The sequence below is a fragment of the Charadrius vociferus genome, unplaced genomic scaffold (genome assembly GCF_000708025.1).
Source record: "Charadrius vociferus isolate BGI_N301 unplaced genomic scaffold, ASM70802v2 scaffold945, whole genome shotgun sequence".
NCBI classification, from domain to species: Eukaryota; Metazoa; Chordata; class Aves; order Charadriiformes; family Charadriidae; genus Charadrius; species Charadrius vociferus.
Window position 1 is genome coordinate 138,538 of NW_009648438.1, and position 22,325 is coordinate 160,862.

Consider the following 22,325-nt stretch of genomic DNA (forward strand, 5'->3'; position numbering starts at 1 on the left):
GCACTTTCTCACCTTTTAACCAGTATGCATTGTATTTATACTTTGTCATATTTCATTTTGGCTTTGTGCTTATATCCACCTGTTCATAAATAAAGATTTCCCTGTGTTTTATTCCCAACCTGTTGAAATCAATCAAGGCAGGAAGCCTAGAATATGACATTTTATGTATCTTCACAGCAATCCACTTACGGCATTCATCATCAGAAAATGTTTTCAAATGCCACTTCTAGTTTATTTGATTCCACAAGCAAAATAGAATCAAATTTTGTTACTCTGAAATAGAGAAAAGTTTTTCCTCTAAAACTGGGTAGGATTCCTAAAATTCTGCTCCATTCCTTTTGCAAATACTGCATCTGCAGACATTTCATATTATATTCTGAAATACTCGGTCATAATTCTGTGTCTGTGAGAAAAGTACAGCAGTATGCATTATATTTGAATAGAAATCCCCGTGTGTCCGTGGTTGTAGCAAATAAATGGCAAATTGGTTTCTATTTCAGTTACTGCAATACGTTCAGAACCCAAAGTCATCTTGCAATTATGATGGCTTTCCACTCCTATGCTTGTATAACTCTACTGGCTTCATTATTTATTTTATTTTTAAATTCAGGTTTGCAGTAGCATGAAATCAAATGTAGGAAAATGCTGGAGACAGATAAGACCTAGTTTAACTTCAGGCATGTTGTAAGCTACTGAATAAATCCAGGGAGTCTTGTAGTGGAGACATTCTTCTCTGAAAAATATTGGATACGATCAAATGAGCTTTCAGAAAATGGGAGATTTTACCCATATTATTCCATTAGTTCTAAAGATCTATTCACTGAAGGACTATATTTGTGATTTAAGGCTGAATCTCACAAGAAGTTCCTTTATTCAAAAGACTTCTCATCTTTTCTATAGATGTAATGCTCTGTTGAGTAGAGATGCTCCAGTAAGTTTCAGATTCCTAGGATTATTTCTTTATTCGCACATTTCCACTATGAAATATTACGAAATAGTATTTTATAAAAATTGCATATGTTGCAGTTCATGTGAATGCAAACCTTGCTCACCTGTCTTCCGAGCAGAAGCATACTGCTTTGTGTAAACAGCTTTTCTTTCATGGCCAACTATGTGTTAAGCCCTGCTTGTTCCCTCCCTTGTGTAGGAGGTAGAAGCATTACAAATGCAGTCTTACATAAATTGACTGCAGTAGCGTTAGACAGGATCCTGTTAGCATAGGAGCAGAGTATTCGATTGTATCCATTATCGATGTTGAAAGTTGTAAACTCCAAGGATTACTCAACAGAAAAGGGATTGAGAAAGAGGAAGATAATGGGAGATAGGAGACTAAGACCTCAAAGGATCTATTTGAGGAAGTGAAAACAACTGAGAGTTGTCTAAAATATTGAATCCCACCTCTAGGGATCCTTGTGAATTATCCTGGGTGTTAGCTTGACTCTAGAATCTGTTGTCTGAACCTAAGCCAGACTAAGATATTTCTACAAGGAGTGCTAAAGTTTCATTTATCTGTATCTCTATGTCTAAATATGTATATGCGTATATACATATATATATACACACATGTGTATATATGTCTAAATATCCACACGTATATATATGTCTAAAGTATAGATGCTGATTGCAAGGTGGCAAAGGCTGGGAATCCCTCTTCAGAGAGTGCCAATCCTAAAACACAATATTGGTTCACTCTCACATTGTTGAGTGCCACAACACAAAGAGGGAAGTCTCTCAAGACTTATTCTTACTTCTTCAAAGTCTAGCATGGAACTTTTTCATCTGTTTGATAATGAATCTGAACTGTGGAACTTCACCGGCATCAGCTGAATCTCTAGTTTGGACCAATTCAATTATTTCACAAAAGAAGCCTAATTATTATGTAATGGCTGAGTTATAACCAAGGTTGATCAAAAGCCTCTTTTCTAAATTGACTAGCTCTTTCCCAGACATTTCCTAATAAAAGATTTTTATAATATTCTAGAATATACTCTCCCAGTTAAAAAGTACAACCATAAAGAAAGAAAAATAAGATAAAATAATGTCTTTACAGGAAAAAAAATCCGTTAAAGTTCTAGCTCTTAATCAAAGGCTTTCAGTTTCTTAGGATCTTTCAGGATAGACTACAGAAAGTAGTCTGCATGGAACCACATGTTAGCAGTGTTTAAAGCAGATGAACTCTTTCTTGTACCTTTCAGCTTTGGCTGTTAGTGTGCCCATTGTATAGCTGCAACCGCATTTTGTGCTCCACAATTAGGGAATAAAAAGTCAGATGCATCTCTCAGCAAGAAAAAGCAAAGAACAGAAAGAGAGGAAGGAAGAACAAAACAAACAAAAAAACCCAAACCCACAACAATGAGGGAACAAGAAGTACTCAAGTTCTTCAGTTTTTGCAATGCTCTGCTGCCTTACATTACAGAAGCTGTAAGAGCAGCCAGGGAGCCAGATGGTAACGGTGCTAGTGCTGGGTCTCTTGTCAGCAGCTTCCTGCAGGTGCAGGAAGAGGTTGGTCAAAGGCTAATGCAGCCTATTCATTAATATTGTGATTTCCTGTACGTAACGCCATTGATCTCTGAGTGGTGAACATCACCCTTCCCCAAGGTGGCTTATTGACCCAAAAGTCAGGGTTTTGTGGCTTCAATCTTAACTCTTTTGTTTGCTCTTCTTTGCTTAAACCACCTTAAAGCACCATTCTCAGCAGCCTTTTGGATAACAAACTGTGTGGTTTCCCATGGGTGTTGACACAGTCAAACTGGAATTTGATTTTGCTTAGCTAATGTCAATCTGAAAAAGTCCCAGTTAACGAGAGGTTAAAAACCTCTGTTGGCTTTTAAGACTGCTGTTTAGATACAGAGCCTCTGCTTGTGAGCGCTCCTTATATCATAGGAGCACCAGATAATTCAGGTTGGAAGGCAGCTCAGGGGGCCCTTAACTCTCAAATAAGGAACATCTTTTGTGTTCTTTTTTTTGGAACAGATTTGGCTTTATCTGCATGAAAAGAAGACATCACAAGTTTATGGAAAATTTGATCCCAAATCCTTAAAAGTAACAGGTTCAAAAGCACTAACCAAAACCAGCAGTTATGTTAAAAGAAGCATAAATAGGTTATGAAGATTAGCAATATACATATTATTAATCTTCTTGCCCACAGAATAGGAATGAGGAATCATACATCTCTGTTGCAAAAATGTCATCTAGACAGAGAAAAATTACATCAGAGGTTCTCAGATTGCGAGCCATTTGAGATATAAAAATAATTAAACTACACATAAGATTCATAGTCCCATGTATACCAATTGTTCCACAAGTGGTATGTGTAGAAGGTTACTTAAGCCTAAGTCACGGCACATCAAGGCCTCTGTGTTTCAGAAGTCTGGTGTTATAGTGCCATGCTTTGAAAATTTAGGAGTGAAAACGGAAAAGTTGTAAATGAGCTAATCTTATCTGCTTTATAAAATGTATTGCATCCTGCTTTCAGGTGGGTGCATGTACTTAAGTAAATTACACTTCATGTTGCTTGAAAGTAATGAATGCTAATGACAGATAATGGTGTCTTGTTTCCAATTAGCACCGCCAAGAGAGCCTGAGGTTTCTAGAGCTTATGATCACCAAATTTTCCAGGAACAGTCTGAGAACTTTAAAATTATATAAACAAGTTTTACTTATGCTAAATGCATTTGCTGATTGTTTCCTTCCACAGTTGGGCATAATGCTAAAGAACTACATCTCTCTGTAGTTCAGTAATTAAAAAACGATCTTATGTATGTAAAGCCATATTTTATCACCCATTTTTATAAATATCATTCATTATTCACTTTAATAAAAAAACAAAGGAAAACATTTACAAATAAATGCATGTAATAGATTGTAGTGAATATTCAGAAAGGTTTAAAATAGAGCAGACCAATGGATAAGCAGTTGGGCTCACAAAATATGAGTTTAAATCAGGTGTTTCACACTAAGAAATAAATTTCCTTCACTTAGGTACTGTTCAAAACATTATCTAATATGAGATAGCAAGGAATTTGAAATACCAATTTGGCTCAAATCTATGAAAAATGTATATTGTTCAGGGAAATAAAGTTGGAGAACTTAGATCACAATCATGCGTTGTGCTATGAATTATGCGTTTTCAGAAATGTGTTAAGTATTGTGCTCACAGACATCGAATATGCAGTATATACCAAATCACTTCCTTTCTGCAGTTGCAATACAGCTTGTTTCTTATTTTAACAGTTTGTGTATTAACTTTATATTCTGTTTATAATGTATTTCAGTTCCGAATATTCACTGTGCAGGATTTTTATCTCACATCCTTATTGTCTGTATGATTGTGTGGTTTTTCTCTAATAAAAACGTGCAACAACAATAACGTAGCGATGAATTTTTACCTGCTCTTGCAACTCTTGCATTTCACTGGATGTTATATTGATGGGAATAGCTCAAGGCCCTACTCAGTGACCGCTGAAACAGGACTGCTGTTGGTAACTTATTAGCCTTTGGACTGGGTCCCAAATGAACTCCTTTTAAAGCTGACCTTTGAATGCAGCCCCTTGGTTTTGTAAAATGTATCAGGAAGGTTTATTAGCATCTTACCGCTGACAGAAGATGAGAGTTGTGGGGTTTCTTCTCCTGTTACTCCACTCACTGGTCCAACACCCTCCTCCACCCAGAAAAGCAGGCAGTATGCCAAAATGCTGCCGCTTAAATTGTATTACATGAGATTCTTTCATACTGCTGTCTGCCAGATCTGAGTGGTATGTCATCTGTCTGTTCTCTACGTTTCAAGTAATTTCTTAGGTCTAAACCACGAGCTCTGTAGATATGACTATATACATGATTTAACCTTGACGTTGCCAGTTCTGTAGTTCACCTTGCATAATCCTGTAATTTTATTTAGCTGGCTACTAGAATCATTGCAAAATGGTACAGAATGCTTAGTATGTCCAACAAATAAAAGATGTATTCTTCCTGTTTGTTTCTTGCACCAATTCGATAGGAGGGTGTATATGTTTAGATAATTAATTTTCAAGCGACTGAATAGCTCCCGTTATCCTGGAGGGTAACGCTCTGCAGTGATTATGTCCTATAGAACTTGGATGGCACTGGAAAAAATATGTAAAAGTATTAACTTCATTTTCATTCACATCGCTTGTGTGTCCACTTTCTGAAACTGCTTTAGCAAATGAATTTCATCTGTCTGAGATATTGACATCAGTGTACTATCCACTCACATGAATGACTTCTGGCTAAATTGCCAAATTAATGCACAGCAATTATAGCCACATTTTCAGTTCAAAAAACTCCCACAGATATTTGTAGCTGAAAACTGACTATGAGAGCTGTGCCTAACAAGTGTCCCAAATCAAAACAACTTGACTGTCAGTTATCAGATACATGCAATCAGTGCACTCAAGTGAGATACAGCACATGAATTATTCTCAGAAATTATTCCAAGAATAGTTATGAATAGCTATTAAGTTTGAAAAATTAAAAATCTGATTACAGGCGTTTGTGAACAAAGAAGTCAAAATTATTTTAAGAAAGTAATTGTTACAGATTGCTTGTTTATCTCTGTTGCATTTGTGAAATATTTTTATGTACACTCTACTGTCAACTAAGCTTCTCTTTCAAGTGTAAACTAATATTTTTAAGATGGTAATCTAATATGGAAAATTGCCTGAGCAATAATGTTATAAATAGTGCAATATCGAGCTGATTGCCTGCTTCTGTTCATTTTGCAAGAGTCCATCTCACACAGTGTCCAAGGAAAAAGAAGCAAAAGTGATAATACCAAAAAATTAACAACAGAGAAAGTGTTACATTTTCTGTTTGGTTCACTACAGACTGAAGAAATACAATATAGTAGAATTGGTGGAGTTTGTAAGTTTTTCTGGGCAGAGACTGATTCTTGTTATGGCTACCTGGTACCTGGTAACACCAATAGTCTGATGTTGAATTTGGTGCCAGGTACCAAATACACAGTACAAACTGTAAATAATAATAGCAGTCAAGAAAAAGTGTGAAAAATTCCATTTCATTATGTCTTAGAGGTCAGATTTTCTGGTTGTCCACTCCAGGTACTAGCTGGGGATTGCTGATTGTCGGGGTGTAACTATGATCTGAAGTCTTTTGATAACATATTAATATGACCATACATAATTTTATTGAATGAACAGAAAGCAGTGAAAAAGTGGATTTGAGACTCTAAGTCTGATTTTCCACTCCTTCAACCTCACTACTTTCAGTATGCATTTTGTCAATTACTGTATAAAACTTTCCATAGGTGTCCAATAACTGCATAAGGACAAAGGTTGTGGAGAATCATGTTTCTACAAGCAGTGGAAACAGACTTTTCTTCTTCAGGAGAAAAGCTGAAAACTTATCAGTGGTTTTGGTAAAGATGAGTATTTTACAGGTTACACAAATACAATGCAGTTGGCTTTGGGGAAAACAAACTGTGCTGAGTTTGATACCGCATAAATGTTTGGAATTACAGATAAATGAGATTAACACTTCTTCTGGCAGTTTAACAATAGTGAATAATAAAGTGGATGGTCTTTTTTCAGACCTTATTTTTGCAAATAGAATTTCTGCCAGTGTTTGTCACATCTCCTAGGTTTACATATTTAGAACCAATTTTGCTTTATGCTCAGTAGATAAGAAATGTGATGTCCTGTATAATAGCTGTTATTGTCACTGATACATTTTCCTTCATATTTTTTAAATTCTCACTACCTCTGAAACTAGCTGGACTAAGCTATCGTGTAAAAGCGTTAAGATATGTTTCATTTTCTATGCTCTGTTTTCATTTTGGGTTGGTTACGTATGATAATAGTGACATGGCTATCTGAATCTGTTACAGTGTGCCTGAATATTATGACTATGGTCACGGAACAAGCGAAGAGGCTTATGACAGCTACGGTAAGGTCTATTCTATCTTCAGCAAAAGTATGAAATCAACAGAAAAAATCTGTCACTGACAACTCAGAAATTACTTCCACATACTTTTCTTTCTTTCACTGCTTTTACAAAGACCAAATAAAATGGATTTGTGGAACTTTAGGGTGAGGTTTGACTTATTGAAGTAGGACCAGAAAATTAGACAGATCAGTTTTGATCAAAATTACAAAGCCAATTAATCACAGTCACAGATCAGCTTTAACAGCAACACAAGTTCGTGATTAGCGCCTGAATATATTTCACAGTGTTAAGTTGCAGTCTGCTTGATGTGCCAAAAATACTGTGCATCTGCTACTGTCATATGCATCTCTTCAACCATCAAGTTTTGTAAGATTTTGAAATATAGACCTAATGAAAGTGGAAAGAGAGGGTGCTGTACCACCATGGGAATCCCCACTGCACCAAGAGGGAAAGGACTATCTTGTGCCACACCAGACAGTGCGAGTAGAGGAAGCACTGTACTTTTTGCACCTCTCCCCACCGAGTCTGTGTCTGAGCTGGAATAGTTCCACTTCACAGGAACAGAGGGCATGAGAGGAAAATAAAGCGTTGCTCCAACAACGTGTACAGCCCATTTTCTAGGTTCGATATTAGTCATGTGTTTTAACAACTAATTAGAATCTCTTCTGTCTTTTCCTGTCATTTATATTTGCAGTGCATTTTACCATCAGATGACACACTGAATCTGACTCTCACATTTTCACTGAAATAATAGAGTGATGCGGACTATTGTCAGCTTAAGACTGACTCTAGTATATTCAGCAGAGATGTCGTGCTTTATTTAGTACTACTAATAAAGTATTGTAAGCTTATATGGTGACTTCCAGAGCATTGTGAAAATGTGAGCTGCTGGAAATGATGCTGCAAGTACAAGTTACAGTAAGGGTTTATTTATATAAGAATTGTTACTTGAAAGAAATAATGTTATTCATGCAGCTGTGAAGCAAATGTCACTGTAATGTGAAATTGCAGCTTCCTTTGTATTTGCACAGAAATCAGGACATGTCAAAATGATTGCATTGCATAATCAGAAATAACTTAATTTTTTGTATAATCAGTACTTGCAATCCATTTGGATAATACAATGTGCAGTAAAGCACATTTTCAGTGGTAAACAAGTAATAATAATTATAACTTATCCATACGAATGTGTGTGGTTCGATTACCCTTAGTTTTGTTTCCTTATTGTACGTACTTTTTTTAATATCTGCAGTGAAAGACCTTTCCTCCCCTCTACAGCTCGACTCTCCATCTGTCCTCCCAAATGCACTGCTAAAGTTTTGGGCAATGCAGAAAAGTGTAGTCTGAGCTCAGCAGTAAGAATTACCCATTGCTTAACTTCTAACTAGACTTCCCCATGCAGACTCTCTGTGTGTTTGGGCAAGACATTTAAAGTAATGTCACTCTTCCTTCAATCGCTCATTTGTAAAACTAGAAGAATATTACTTGTTTTCCCAGCTGGGCTTTTGAATGGATTAATTAGTTAAGGTTTACAAAGTGTTCAAAGAGGGGGATCATGACTGAATTTATGCCCTCCATGAAGCTACATTTTTTTGCCATTTAGCGGCTGAAACAAACTCAAAATGCTTGGGTTTCCTTTGCTAGACTTGTCTTAAAATGCGTAGTAGATAACTGTCGACTTGCTTTTTTGCTTAAAAAATTTTCTGAGCTGGCATTTGAATACAAAATTCTGGAATAGTTTTATCAGTGACCTGGAATAAACTTAAAAATGGAATTGTATTCCAAATGGCTATTTTTCTACTTTCTCAAATCAGATACATTTCTATGTGAGTCTTTGTGCTCCTCTTGGTTCACTTACTTTAGCAGATTAGTAAATTCACTAGTTCTGTGTTACAGAAACCTGTGCATGAACTTCCATCATCCCAGAGTCACCACCATTTATCTGAAGAGCTAATCTGAGTATACAGAGCTATAAAATATATTCTTAACTTCCTCATTTTCTGAATTCTTGGTACATATACTGATGTTCTCTCCATATGAGACTTTTTCAGTGTCTCCCACCCAGCCAATAAGCAGTCTGGTGCCACCCTTTCTCATCCTCATGTAACTTTTACCCTAATTCTCTGTTCCCACAGAATTGTTCCTAGTTCTCTACTTCTTTTTCAGGATGTCTTGCAATTCATTGTGAATCTTCTGAATCCATCCCACTGTATAAAAACAGCTATCCCTCATATTTCACCATCCTGCAGGAATCAGGAGTCTTTCTTTCGCCCCAGTTCAGTTTCACACCTTGTTTTACCTTCCACAACAAGGCTATATTCCTCCTTTACAATCCTTTCTGGCACACCTCTGTAATTCAGAATTCCCCCAAACTCTGAATAAGACCACGCACAAATGGTGCATGAACATAGAACTGATGTCTTGTTGTTGTTGTCGTCTCTTAGCCATTTGTTGTAACTAATTGTCTTTTCACACTTATCCCCTCCAAGAACAGTGTCTGAATTCTCAAAAATTGACTAGGTTGGCACTTCTTTATTTTCTCCCATGCATCCTCTTGCTTCCCACTTATCTTTAGGGAGTACCCGAGAAGGTTTCCTTTTATTCTTTTTCATGAAGCAGATTCAATCAAATAACAATGCTACTTAGTTCTTAATTTATTTTTTTTTAAGTATAATACAGAGCTCTCTGTAGTTTGTTACGTATTATATAGCAGCATATTACTCCCATATGAGCTGCCTGCTATGACTTTTCTTTCTCTCTGGGCTCCTGAGAATTAGCAGGTGGTTTTTGTCTCATGTGTTCTTCTATGTTCCTTTTAAAAGAGCTTGTGGAGAAGTCTGACTGAGGGCACTGTTTCCTCAGAAGTTCTTAAGTTTTATGCATTTATGGATTATTCACGATAGGGTTGCAAAAATCACAGCGGTGTTTCAGAGCAAAGCCCACCTGAACACCATGTCATTCTCAGGGAGTTCCTCTCTCTTTTGATTAGATGAAAGTAGTAAACAAGAAATGGCCTAAATTGCTTATCTGAGGCTGTGCAAGATGAATTCTTATACACTTTTCCCCACTGTAGAATCCACAACTTCGGTTAATTGCCTTGACTCCTTGTTCAGTTTCTGATGTGAAGGTTCCTGAGAATTCAATCCCTTCCAAATCCAACCAAGCACCCCCCCAAGACAATGACAATGGCACCTGAGAGGGATATATGTAAAATCCCACTATTTCCTATGACTTGAGGATGTTCCATGAATGAAATTTCATAGCACAGGACCCTGTCATGCAGTTAGATACTCTGACTCTGTGGTGATTTGATATGCTTGCCACACAGTCTCTCAGAAGGATCAAAGTAGAGACACTTCAAAGCATTCCCTACAGCAGCCTCTGGGCACCTGGAAATACTTTACTAGGGAATTATGAGATTCCTACCAATTTTTGATAGGATCAGGATTGTGCAGTTACTGATAGAGAATTTTGGAGATCACTGTTCTGGACTGAGGAACATAAATTTGGGACATATGCCTGGAAATCTTGTGGACGTAGCCCTTATAAGCTTCCTCGAGTGATAAAGAAATATCTTTAGCAGGCACTTCAAAACTAAAAGGCCAGTCACTTAAAGTACTGTACAATTTTCAAAAATGTAAAGCATCCTCACCTTTAATCACACTCAATAAACATTTTATGATACTTGTGTTACTGAAAGTCTTGATATCTACAGACACGAATTTAAATCTAGGAGTCTAAACTAGGATGACTGTCATTTTAACTTGATGATGATGCTTATGTTTTAAAACAGAAGGCATGAAAATGGATAAATTTATTAAAAAAACCCCAACTTTATATCCATTACTCTCATTATATTTTAATAATTTTGTGGCTTTCCTTCTAGCACTGTTGTCATCTGAGGAGGTATCTAGTGAAAACACAAATTTAACAATTTGTCTTATAAATCCATTAGGATAAAATGCACAACTAAAAATTTGGTAACTAAGAATCTTTCCTGCCCATATGTAATGTCGTGCCCAAGTCCAAAAAGCACCTTCACTGGACAGGACTACTGTAAAGGAAAAGGCCTTTGTAAACCATTCATGTTCTCATTTCTTTCTCCTTTTCCCTGTCTTTTAGAGGAACCAGCATTCTCAATACAAGTGTTGTGCTGTGTTAAGTCACTCTAGACTCGCTAGCAAGGCATGTCCAGTACCTCATAAGCTATACTAACGATATCTGACCTGCCTCACAGTTCATCTGAATCCTTTTTCTCCCTTGCAGTGATCAGGGCACTCAAGGTTTTATTTGTCAGATACCGTTTCTGTCTTAGTTCTTCCCTGGGCTGGGGACTCCAGCAGATGAGCTCTGCCACTTCCTGCTGCAGAAGGCTGAAGAGGCTCCTGCCTCTGCTTCCAAAGGTTGATACTGCCATAGTGAGGATGGAGGAAAGTAAGAGCGTGCATGTTGACAGATGCTGGAGTTCACAGCCTGGTGCATATTCCGCCTTGTGAATTACCTGAAAATGATGGTGATTTATGTTTTTATGTCAGGTCATGAACTGCAGTATCTGAGAGGCCAGTACACATGGACTTCTGTTGCTATTACCTAAAAAGCAGAAACCTTAGGTAGAGGGTAAAAGGAGGTAGTTAAAGTCTATAACCTCCTAAACCACAACAATTAAATTAGAATAACACCATCTGCCAAAGGCCTTAGGCAAGAGTTAGGAAGGTTTATCTGTACCTTGTCTCCTACACAAAGAGGGAAGACATAGTGAACTCCACTTACATTCCTGTTACTATACAGGAAAAGCTGGCAAGGCTGTTTACTGCATGGGCTGCCATTGCAGTAAGGAGACATCATTATTTGTGTGCTCTTTCTTTACCAAAAATCTTCAAATGCGCACATTTTCTCTAATTACCACATTTTGTAGTGCATGTTCTACTCCAGTTTAGCGTTGAGTGCTCACTTGTAAACAACTGGTATTTGGTTTTAGGATAATTCTATCTTTAATTAAAATTGGAGAGTATAATTGTTTACTATAAGTCCTTTTAATGTAAGACACCCTTTAAGTTGTAAAATGCTGCCACAATGATTTAACTGACTATTTCACAAATAATTATTTGCCAGTCTCTCAATATGAGAGCTTTGCTGTTGTGATGACAATTACTTTACTAAGTAATCCTCTACACAGGCAGCACTTCATAAACAAATTCTTTATAGTGCTTTATAGGGCTAACAAGTAAAAATGTGCAGGCATGTTCCACTACTTTTTTATTATCTTGTTTATTTTTTAATTTTGTGTTTGGCCTGAAGACTGTATTACCTATGTTGTTTTGTTTGGGGTTGGGTTTTTTTAAAATAAAAATAATAGTTTCTGCCAAACAAGTAAGAGTAAAAATAAATATATAGTGATGAAATTTGGGGAGGAGAGAGTGTATGGAGGGCTCAAATTTCAGGAATTCTGATAGACAGGTTGATTGAAGAAATGTTACCTTAGGAAAAATAAATTCTCATAACTTCATGATGAGACATAAGCATGACCATTTCATGGAGAAACTCAAGTAACTACCATCCTAATATGAAATAAACCCTGTGTTGAATAATCTATGGCAGTGATGAAACCAGATGAAGCCATGCTGCAATGTATACAGAAAAATATTTGTAAATTTTGAAAAAGCATTTCTTAGCAATTGCTCTGCAGGTGATGATACGAGGTTTGTTCGTCTGTCAAGTCCAAGTTCCTTCTTCATTTTCAATAACAACTTTGGTATTGTAGGTCATTGCTTCCAATAGTCATTATGCTCAGGATGCTAAGGGTTTCTTACCCTGTTTTTTTCTAGCCTAGCCCCATTTAAGTTTTCGAATGTAGGAAATCAAGTGCTCAGATAAGGTAGTGACTGATATGCAGATGTAAGAGACATAGGTTTGATTCTCCTCATTGCAGCATTTGACTTCACATAGCTTGTGATTGGCAGGTAAGATTTTTACTAACGCTAATTAATAAAGCCTTGCTAATGTGCACTGATGTACATTAATATCATCTGAGTATGTACATTTGGTGTCTAACAGGAAATATGACTTGCAACATACCAAAGAAAACTTTGGTTTCTAGCTCTTGTAGCATCGTAGCATTGATTAGACATCTCAGAGGCAACAGGACACAGATTGCTCCACTGTGTTGGAGTCTTTCTGCTGTGCAGAGCACCTGGCAGGCAAGTTAGCACATGCTGGGTATTTCTAGAGGAGGGTAGAACCAGAAGTGCTTTTTTGAAGCATATTTCCCAATAGTCTCCATTTATTCCTCTTCTTTTCACATCACTGAGTGGGCTCACAGTACATGACTTTTAGTTTGAAACTAAACCAGAAGATGCACTCACAACTGTTTGTGAGAATTCAGTTCAGAGGCTCAAACTAGGGCTGGTCTGAAATGGAAAAAAATCTCTAGAAACCAAGAACTCTGCAGATCGTTCCTATTTGGGGCAGGTGTACACCCAGCCCTGGGAACACAGAAGTGCTCCTGAGTCTTCCTGTACAGCGCTCTATTTTTTCTTCCACCAGAAACAGGAGTCATTGAAGATTTCTACTGCATATTGACAGAAGACATACCGAATAAATTGTCCTCCTTTAATCTTCTATTTCAGTCATTCCTATACTTACTAGGGTATCAGAGATCCAGTTCCTACTCCATGGGACAAAATGAACTGTCAAAAGCATTTCCTTGATTTTCTGAAAAATGTTATCAATTCTTTTTCTGGAGGAATCACATTAGCTGTCTCCCAAATGGTATTCATTCCCTCAGAAGAGATTTATGATTTTCATAAGAGCATGATTTTGAAAGTCTGCAGAAAAAGGGAATACATTTTGAATTCAGTGATGATGGCTACTGTGGGGATGATACTAAAATTATTGCCATTTTGTCAAATCAGTGCTTAAATTAGGCTATAATTCTTTAGAAAGTTCCATATTTAAACTGGTCACATTCTTTTAACTAGCTGCATATCCTAAAACATTTGTACTTCAGCTGTTATGCTGCAACACTGAAAAAAAGTCTGCATGCAGCATGAGAAGAAAGTGCTTTTAATTTATAGCAACTTGTTGTGCTTTCTCTATTATTTCTGAATTATAAATCATTTTCTATGACAGAATAAGAATAAGTAAATCATGCAAAACTTTCCCATGTAGTATTTCAAATGGTAATTTCACTGTCTTTCACTATAGGAACCGTAGATTTGGAGAATCCAAGAAAAAAGCCCTGTAATACTGATGTGCATGTAGTGTTGACCATCTGTATAATTCCAGACACAGTGTATCACTGCACGCTACATGTTGTATTACCATAAAGTAATAGAAAAATAATTTTTACTGAAAATAAGACAAAAATAAAACTACCTCCGGGCTGTCACATTCACAGTCACCTCACAGCAACACTGGTAATAGCCTGTCCCCTCCCTGTGTTGCAGTTTCCCAAACTGGTTACCTGGGAACCCCAAAGCTGCTCCTCTCCTGTCTGAGGCAGATGTTCACTGCAAAAGAGGCTCAAGCGTTGTAAGAAATTATTTTCTCCAGCAGTCATTAGTGCTTCTCTTGCTGGCATTACTTAACCCACGAGTGCACGAGGGCTCCTCATCTGCTCCAGTGCTGGGTCAGCTGGAGGATTTCTGTGATTCTCCACTACCAGTTTAAGGGAGGGCAGTTCACAATACTAAAGTAGATTTGGAATATCCATGCAATCTAATTTGTTTGCCCTCCTGAAGAGAACAAGCATAGGGACATGTCAAGCACAGGGACAGTCACTTTTTAAAACGGTTTCAGCTAAGTCCAGAAAATGGGCTATTAAACCACGAGGTTTACCTAGCATTCAATTTTTTAAGCCATATATATTGCATATGCAGTAGGTTTAGTAAAATAAGTGGTATTTATCACGGTATAAGTAAGCATAGTAGTTTTGTGTCTATGTTTTAAAAACTTTTTTTGTCTCCTGACAAGATTCCATCTTTCAAATAAGAAAGGTACCATTTGTGATTTGAAAGATAGCCACTTCATCTAGTCTTCTCACAAAATTATAAAATGCATAGTATCAAGTCAGAAAATCCTGTGTATATTGCAGGCTTTGCAGATAAACAAAAAGAGAGCAAGAGAGTGAAAAAATAAGTGGGTGCTCTCTTAAAAAAAGAAAAAAAAGGACAAAATCTGTTCTTGAATTTTTGTCTAAAATAATATATACTTGGCCAATTATGACACAAGAAAAGTGCAACAGTCTTTTCTGTGTGGATTTGTGGGGTGAAATCCTGGCTTTGTCAATGTTAGCTGAATTTAGTTATTAGCTTGTGTAGGGCAAAGTTTCCAATCGTTGCTTAGTACTTAGTCTCCACCCATCTTTTCATAAAGGGAAAAGTTTGGAGGCTTACTAGAAAGACAGCACAAATTGAATTATCCAAAGAAAATCATTCTAATTTTCAGTGTTCTCATTTTAAAGTTAAATGTCTGGTTTCTATTGGGTCTTCTGCTCAGCACATCTATAGCACTTCTCTCTCATTGCTCAGGCAATTAATTACATCTCAGAACACCCCAGGGAAGTAGGTATTCCTGTCTCATTCTACCAGTGAGGAAGCCATACCACAAAATATTAAACAATTATCCAAGGTCACTGAGCAAACAAGGAGTAGAGCTAGTAATCACAGTTCCTAAATGCCACTTATACTCCATCTCTAGTGCAGTGTGCTCTCTCCAAATGTGTGCAGTGTAATGACCTTGCAAAGAAGGTAGAGATTTTTTTCCTCATGGGAAAGAAAACTATTTTATTCTGAATTAAAGCAACTTCTATGTTTCTAATAGCACTGAAAGCTAAATAGCAAATCAAATTAAACCATCATCCTAATTGCTCTTATATATGTCTTTACTATCTAAACAGAATAGCTCTTTTTATCTCTTCCTGGCCACCTGTCCCAAAATAATTGACCAGAGATGAATGAAATTGTGCCCAAAAATCGTGGGCAATAGTCAGATGTTAAATAAGTTGCCAGGAAGAAGAAGTGATCAGGTCTTTATTATTACAGGGAAGAAGCAATGCATATAAATGCAAAATTATTAGAAAATAACATATTCATATGCAAATCACATGCTGTTAATATGTATTTTTTAATTTTAAAGCATCTGTTAATATGATCTGCCTTTGAATTACTTGTATTGTTGCCTTCTTTGCATTTGCAAAAGTTTTATTCCATGCTGGAAAATTCCATGACAAGGTTGCAGAATGGTGACTGAAGAGTAGAAAAAAAGTGCTCTGAATATGTGCTTTTCTTGAATCTTGCACTAGAATACATTTAGGTATGTGATGGTAGCCATTGCTTGGGGTAGAATATTGGGGTAGATGGTCCACTATGAATTTTTCTGTGCTTTCAATACTACATAGGTAAAATAGTAAGACAGAAACAACTTCATATGTATCTCTCTCTGTTATAAATTATACCATTTAGTGATCCCACATTCAAAGGAATTTCACAGGTTAACAATACTGTGACCTTTTCTTCATTCTAGCTCTCCAGTAAGAAAAAAAATCTAACTTAAATTCTGTATTTAAACAGTAGATCAGAGCTACTGAGTCTACAAGCAATTGATCAAACAATAATCTTTAAAGATGGTCCCAGCTAATATATCAATATGTCTGTAATCAATACTGGAAGTATTTATATAACAGCGAACACAGCAACTAAGACCCAATATGAATTGAAAAATGTAATGGTAAAATACTAATATATCATTTCAATTAATCATAAGCCAAGGGTGCTGGTCGCCTGTGATAATAGCAATTAATCTATGTATCCTAAAGGTGAGCTTCAAATATTGATTCACAGGGAACATACAGCAAATGGAAAGAAGTATCCAGTGCAATTAAAAGAGCCATGCCCATGACTTCACATTTCTTATCAAAGTAGCCACCGAAAAAAGATTGCTATGACATTTGTTACCACACCCTAAACAATCCTCATGCCCGAGCACACTCAGATTCATCTTCTATAAACTCTCTTACGTTTCCATGATGCCACTGTAACCTATAATTTTAGTTTCTGAAAGCGAAGCACAGAACATTTCTTCTTAGCTAAGTATGGCAACATCTGTGAGATGTTACAAGTTGACAATAACACCAAATTTCTGGAAAGAACGAATCCTTGGTCCTCAGTTATTAAGCTGCCTCTGGATTTCTTTTCAATCACAGTCTTTGACACCTGATAACACTGGGGACAGTCAGAAGTGGATAGGACAGGGGGTGAGAGGAGCCCGCTAGAGCAGAAGGACTGGACGTCAGGCTGCACCCCACCGAGGGAGTGGGTAGGTCAGACTCCACAGGGTTTCTTTGTGTGGGAGTCAGAAGGAGGAAAAGGAATCAGCTTTAAAACACAATGACCACCCTGTGCATCCCTTCAGCTCTTTGGCACGCTGATTCACAAACTTAATAGCAATTCTCCCAATTACCTTTCTCTTTGCAAGGCTACAGCTCTTACCTGCTCTTCACCTGAAATCCCTGCCAGTTTTCACTTCATTAACATGTTACTTTATTAAGATCAAATATGTCCAGGCTCTCTTTCCTTTCCATTTTAGCACAGTCTCTCAGAGAAAGAGTAGGCTCCACTGTTCTCACCAGCAACTTGTCTCCCACACGGCATGTTTTGAGCCTTTTTTCCCTGATTGTAGGTGTTCTCCAAGATCTGCACCTCTGATTTATTCCATTTTTTATATATCATTCCCAACTTTTAATACTTTTTGGGGGAGGGGCGATGCAAATACACTGGATGACTTTCTCTGCTAAGTAATACAGGGCACCATGCCCTCTCCTATCGCCCTCCTGATTGGTTCTGTATTCCAGAGGACTTCAGACCATCTGTGGCACTTCTGGAAACAACATCCTAGGTCTGAAGACTGGGCCTAGAATCATGTCTGGTTGTACGTCATTGTGTAGAAAATGTAGCTCGTTCCTTTCAAAGCAGCATCTATGAGCTCCCATACAAAAGAAACTGTATGAAAGATTAGCAAGGGACGTAGGCAGATAAATGTATGAAAACATGGGTGAAAAGAAGTCACAGTCTGTATTCTACTGTACAGTTAATTATTTCATGAAGCATTTTTGCCTACCTTCTTTTAAAACAGATGTAGTAATTATATTAACTAGAGAATGCATTCCCAAAGACAAGATTTTTTATTAATAAGGAAATTGCAAAAAGGGGTTTCCACTATATATTAACCTACACAACTGTAATAGCAAAAATAGTTTTTCTAACCTATTTCTGGGATCATTGCTTCTGCCGATGAGTGGGAACTTGGAAACGGTGATTCGGAGGAAACCGTCATTCTGAAGAGTCAGTGCGACAGCTGCTTCCCTCCGCTGCATTCCCCATGTACTGGGAATGATATATACTCGTATTTCAGTTAGCATTAGAAGCATATACACTCCAAAGGAGACTGGGAGACTTGGGTTCACCATTCAGTGGGTCAGTGGTCCTATTCCATAGACTTTAGGGGCATGATCCCTGTCAAAATTAGATACTAAAGACGTCTTGCTGTGAAAGCCCCATTGTTTTGCTCATCAGGTTTCTGGTATTTTGTAAAATCTGACATGACATCTATGGCTGGTAAGGATCTTCTAGAAAGGGATTCTTTCTTCCTTTTTAGTTTTAGAAGTATCAGAGGAATCCAAGTAGAGCAGTGGAGACATGTTGCAGAAATATTTTCAGCCATTTCTACACAGTCTGCAAATTTCTCTGGTGTCATCCTGGCAAAATTTTAATGATTTCTAAAGAAATCCACTACTTACATCTAGGGTTTTTTTAACTGAAATCTCTGGAAACATGATATGTGATCAGTTCATTTTCCTTAAGGCTCAAAACCACTTTAAAATTATTTTGTATTCAGAAAGTAGGAAACAAAAAACGTTTCTTTTTTACAGATGGCAGAAAAGTGATATCCATCCTCTTCTGAGTGGGTCAAAATGTGTAATTTTGACCTGGTCCACAAAACAGATCACATAGTAAAGTGAAGTGTGTTTTCATTAGAAGGTTGGTAATAGAGGTGCAGAGTAATCAGCAAGCAATTTTGAAATGGTTTAGTGGTCCAAGAGGTTTCAGCATCACTCAACTGTTAAAAAACGATGAAAAAGAACCCAAGAAGATTACATTGAAAACCTAAACTATACTAAACATTAACATTAACAAATGATTACTGCAGAACCAAGGAAGTAACCTCACACAATCTGAGAAGAGTGGGTCAGAAGGGAGGCCAGACCTGGAATTTAAGTGACAGTTTTAACTGGAAGGATGAATTTCCAACTGGTATGCTAGTATGGTTACAGCCTCCTTAAATGCTGTAGGAAACTCAGTGTGGACACAAACTAGTGGTTTCATGCTTAGTTTTTCACCTCACCTGTACAGTCTGCTGTGTTTCCCATGTAGAGTGTGCTGGAGTATCTTAGATTTTACCAGTGACTTGCATGAAGGGGCACTGCATGCTCCGTTGCTAATTAATTGGTGTCTCAGCTTCTGGATGATTGCCAGATACCTATGCCAGACATTCAAATAAGATCATTGGCTGTGTCATTTAGGAGTAGACCATTCCCCTTGTACCAATGGTCTGCCATAATTATGTCTGTTGAACACCCTTAGGAGTGCTAAGTGCAATATATTTTGTTGATACAAGACTGAAAGAGTTTTGCATTATTGCCTTGCAAAACTACCACCTGAAATAGGTAGAAAGAAATTCTACCAAGAAAGAAATTTTAGCTTTTGTTCTGGTTCTGCCACACATGAAATGCTCATATGCATTAGAGATGAAAATGCAGTCCACGTTTAATACAGCATGTAGCAAGCAGTTGGAGGAGAACCGTGGTCTAGATGAGCAGTCAGGAATCAGGAATTGCTCAATTCTCACCTGTCTTGCATGCAATAAAATATGATGAAGAGAAGCTCATGATGAAATACAGTGAAACTCAGCCTGGGAACCAAAATGGCTGAAGGGTCCTTTGACCCGTTACCCAACAGGCTACCCAAATCTCTGTGTGACTACTGAAGTGGTCTATATGGCTTCGATCCTTTAAGACTATTCCTGAAGACAGAGCTTTCCATTCTCAGGATCCCCTGTGATTCTGAAAAAAAAAAAAAGGTTAACTTGGAGTACTGGAATTGAGATATGAAAGAGCAACTTTGCATATCAAGGAACCTTTAATTACTAGCATCAGATACATGGTTCGTCACTAAAATTCTCTGTAGGAAAAAACACAAGTAATCTGATTTTCTTTTTTCGATGTGGCTACATCTTGTAATTTATTGGCGTTGTCATTCAGAGACTCTTTATAGTGGTGCTTTATATCACCTTGCTTTCACCAAAATAAATATATAATCCTTTACTGCTGTATGAGTAGTAGATGCCAGTGGTTTTCCAGTTGAAGATGATAATCCCAAAACTTTCATCTACGTTTTGACTATGGATTCACCTGTTGATGCAGTCTTATCATGCAATATCAACAAATGTCTTTAGCTGGCAACCATCCTCTCGTATTTGAATGATGATATTACCAAATAGATGTAAATCAGCTGTGATCTTGTTAAAGTTTGTAATCAAGCTTATAGGTCCACCATGTTACTGGAAAAAAGAGCATGAGAGACTTGTACCACAAATAAGCTTTCTGTTCTTGTTCTGTATCAGAAGCTGGTACAGTCACAGTAGCAATTTACTTTAAGAACACTCTTAGTCAAGGAAAAACAGCTTCTTCCAATGGGTAATATAATGTCATTTTTTACTATATGAGTAGTGCCAGAAAGACTGTACATTTCACCTTCATATGAAGGTGTTTCAGTCCAGAGGTGGGGGAGGAGACTCAAAGGGAACAAGGAATTGGTTTGTCTTTGTGTTGTACATTTAGTGAGTATTTTTACTACTTTAGTCATTTTCATTTATATAAATTAAGTTTCTGCTTTTTTACCTAAATCTTACTTCTCTCCAAGGCCTCTCTGCAAATGCAGTGACACTTCAGCAAAGGGTAATTGAAGCTGCAGCACGTTTACAGCAAAATGCCATTTTTAAAGGGTGTAATGAAACATACTGCAGAGGCAAGATTTTTAAATTCACTATATGGAAGGTGATTCCCTGTAGGAATGAGAGACCTGAGGATTTAGAACTATATCATATTGGCTGCCACTTCTTCAACCTCTAGGCAATAGCTTTCCACAGTAAACTTTTGTTTTGTGTGACCATAAAACCCCTGATATTCAACAAGAGAAGATCCTGAGCAGCTGAAAGAAAAGGAAAACAAATGGAATGCACCAAAAAAAAAAAAATCACAACAGGAATGTTTCTTGTTCCATAGCAAGAACAGCTGCTATCAAATATACCAGAGTTGTCCACTTCTAATACTAGTCTGAGCCTTACTTCGGTTCTCTAGCTGATATTGCCCCTCACCAGGCTTTCCCCTCACACCCCAAGGCAATGAGACAATGAAATGCAGTTGTAGAGAAAATATCTCGCAGAGAAGAAATAGCTTTCAAAATTTTAACAGGCTTTTTATGTTTTATACTTTCATTTTTCTGTTTTATAGAGCATTATCTTGCATATTTCCTTTTTCTCAAAAGCAATCTTTGATACCTGTTTTAACCCTTCAGTATTTTAGTGTAGAGTCAGCTAATTATTTTCTTACTGGCCACAAAAGTCAGCGGTGATCAGCTAAAACTAGATACCAGCAATAAAACTATGCCCATTAAAAAACAACAGGCTCATTAACTAAAATGAGTTCATTCAAACTTTTTTCTGGATTCTTTGGAATATAGGTCATTTTTTGCAGTTGTAGATCTGCAGCAAGATTAGATACTCCAATTAGGCAGGTAAGAAAATGGCAGGTATTCTGATTTTCTAAGGGGGCTATTGTGTTTTTTTCCTATTATGTGAAAGTGCATATATAATGAATTTCATTTATTATTCAGGGAGAATTTTTAAAGTCTTATGTAAGACTTTAAATGTTAAAAAAAATCAAAAATAAGGATCAACAACTTTTAAACTTCAAAGATGAATGGCAAGGAGGAATTAATTCTATTCTTTATATCAACAATGTTTTTATTCCTTTTTGAAATTAAGTTTTGACAATAAGGTGGTCAGCAGATATATAATACTCCATTTAAACTAGGAGAATAGCCTATATGTTACTAATGGTTGACCATCTTAAACAAAAACTGGAAAGAAATCTGCATCACAAAACTTTTAACAGTCTTTGACAGCTCTGATGTGATTGGAAGGACAAATTCACCCCTTGGTTTTGGGAAATGTAGTTGATTTCAGTGAAGGAGTCTCTGAGATGAGGAAGTTGGTGGGCCGGTAACACCTGTACCCGGAGGAGCAGAGGAAGGTAATCAGAAGATAAGAGGAAGGAACTAAGCATCCTC

At 37.1% G+C, this 22,325-nt stretch overlaps 1 protein-coding gene across 1 annotated transcript in view; it reads left to right on the plus strand.

Moving 5' to 3' along the window:
* KHDRBS2 (KH domain containing, RNA binding, signal transduction associated 2) overlaps positions 1-22,325 on the plus strand; it is a 123,956-nt gene that overhangs the window by 96,721 nt on the left and 4,910 nt on the right. Inside the window, exon 4 of the mRNA XM_009885408.1 lies at positions 6,863-6,921. Coding sequence (XP_009883710.1) covers positions 6,863-6,921 — 59 coding nt within the window. The remainder of the gene's footprint in view (positions 1-6,862; positions 6,922-22,325) is intronic.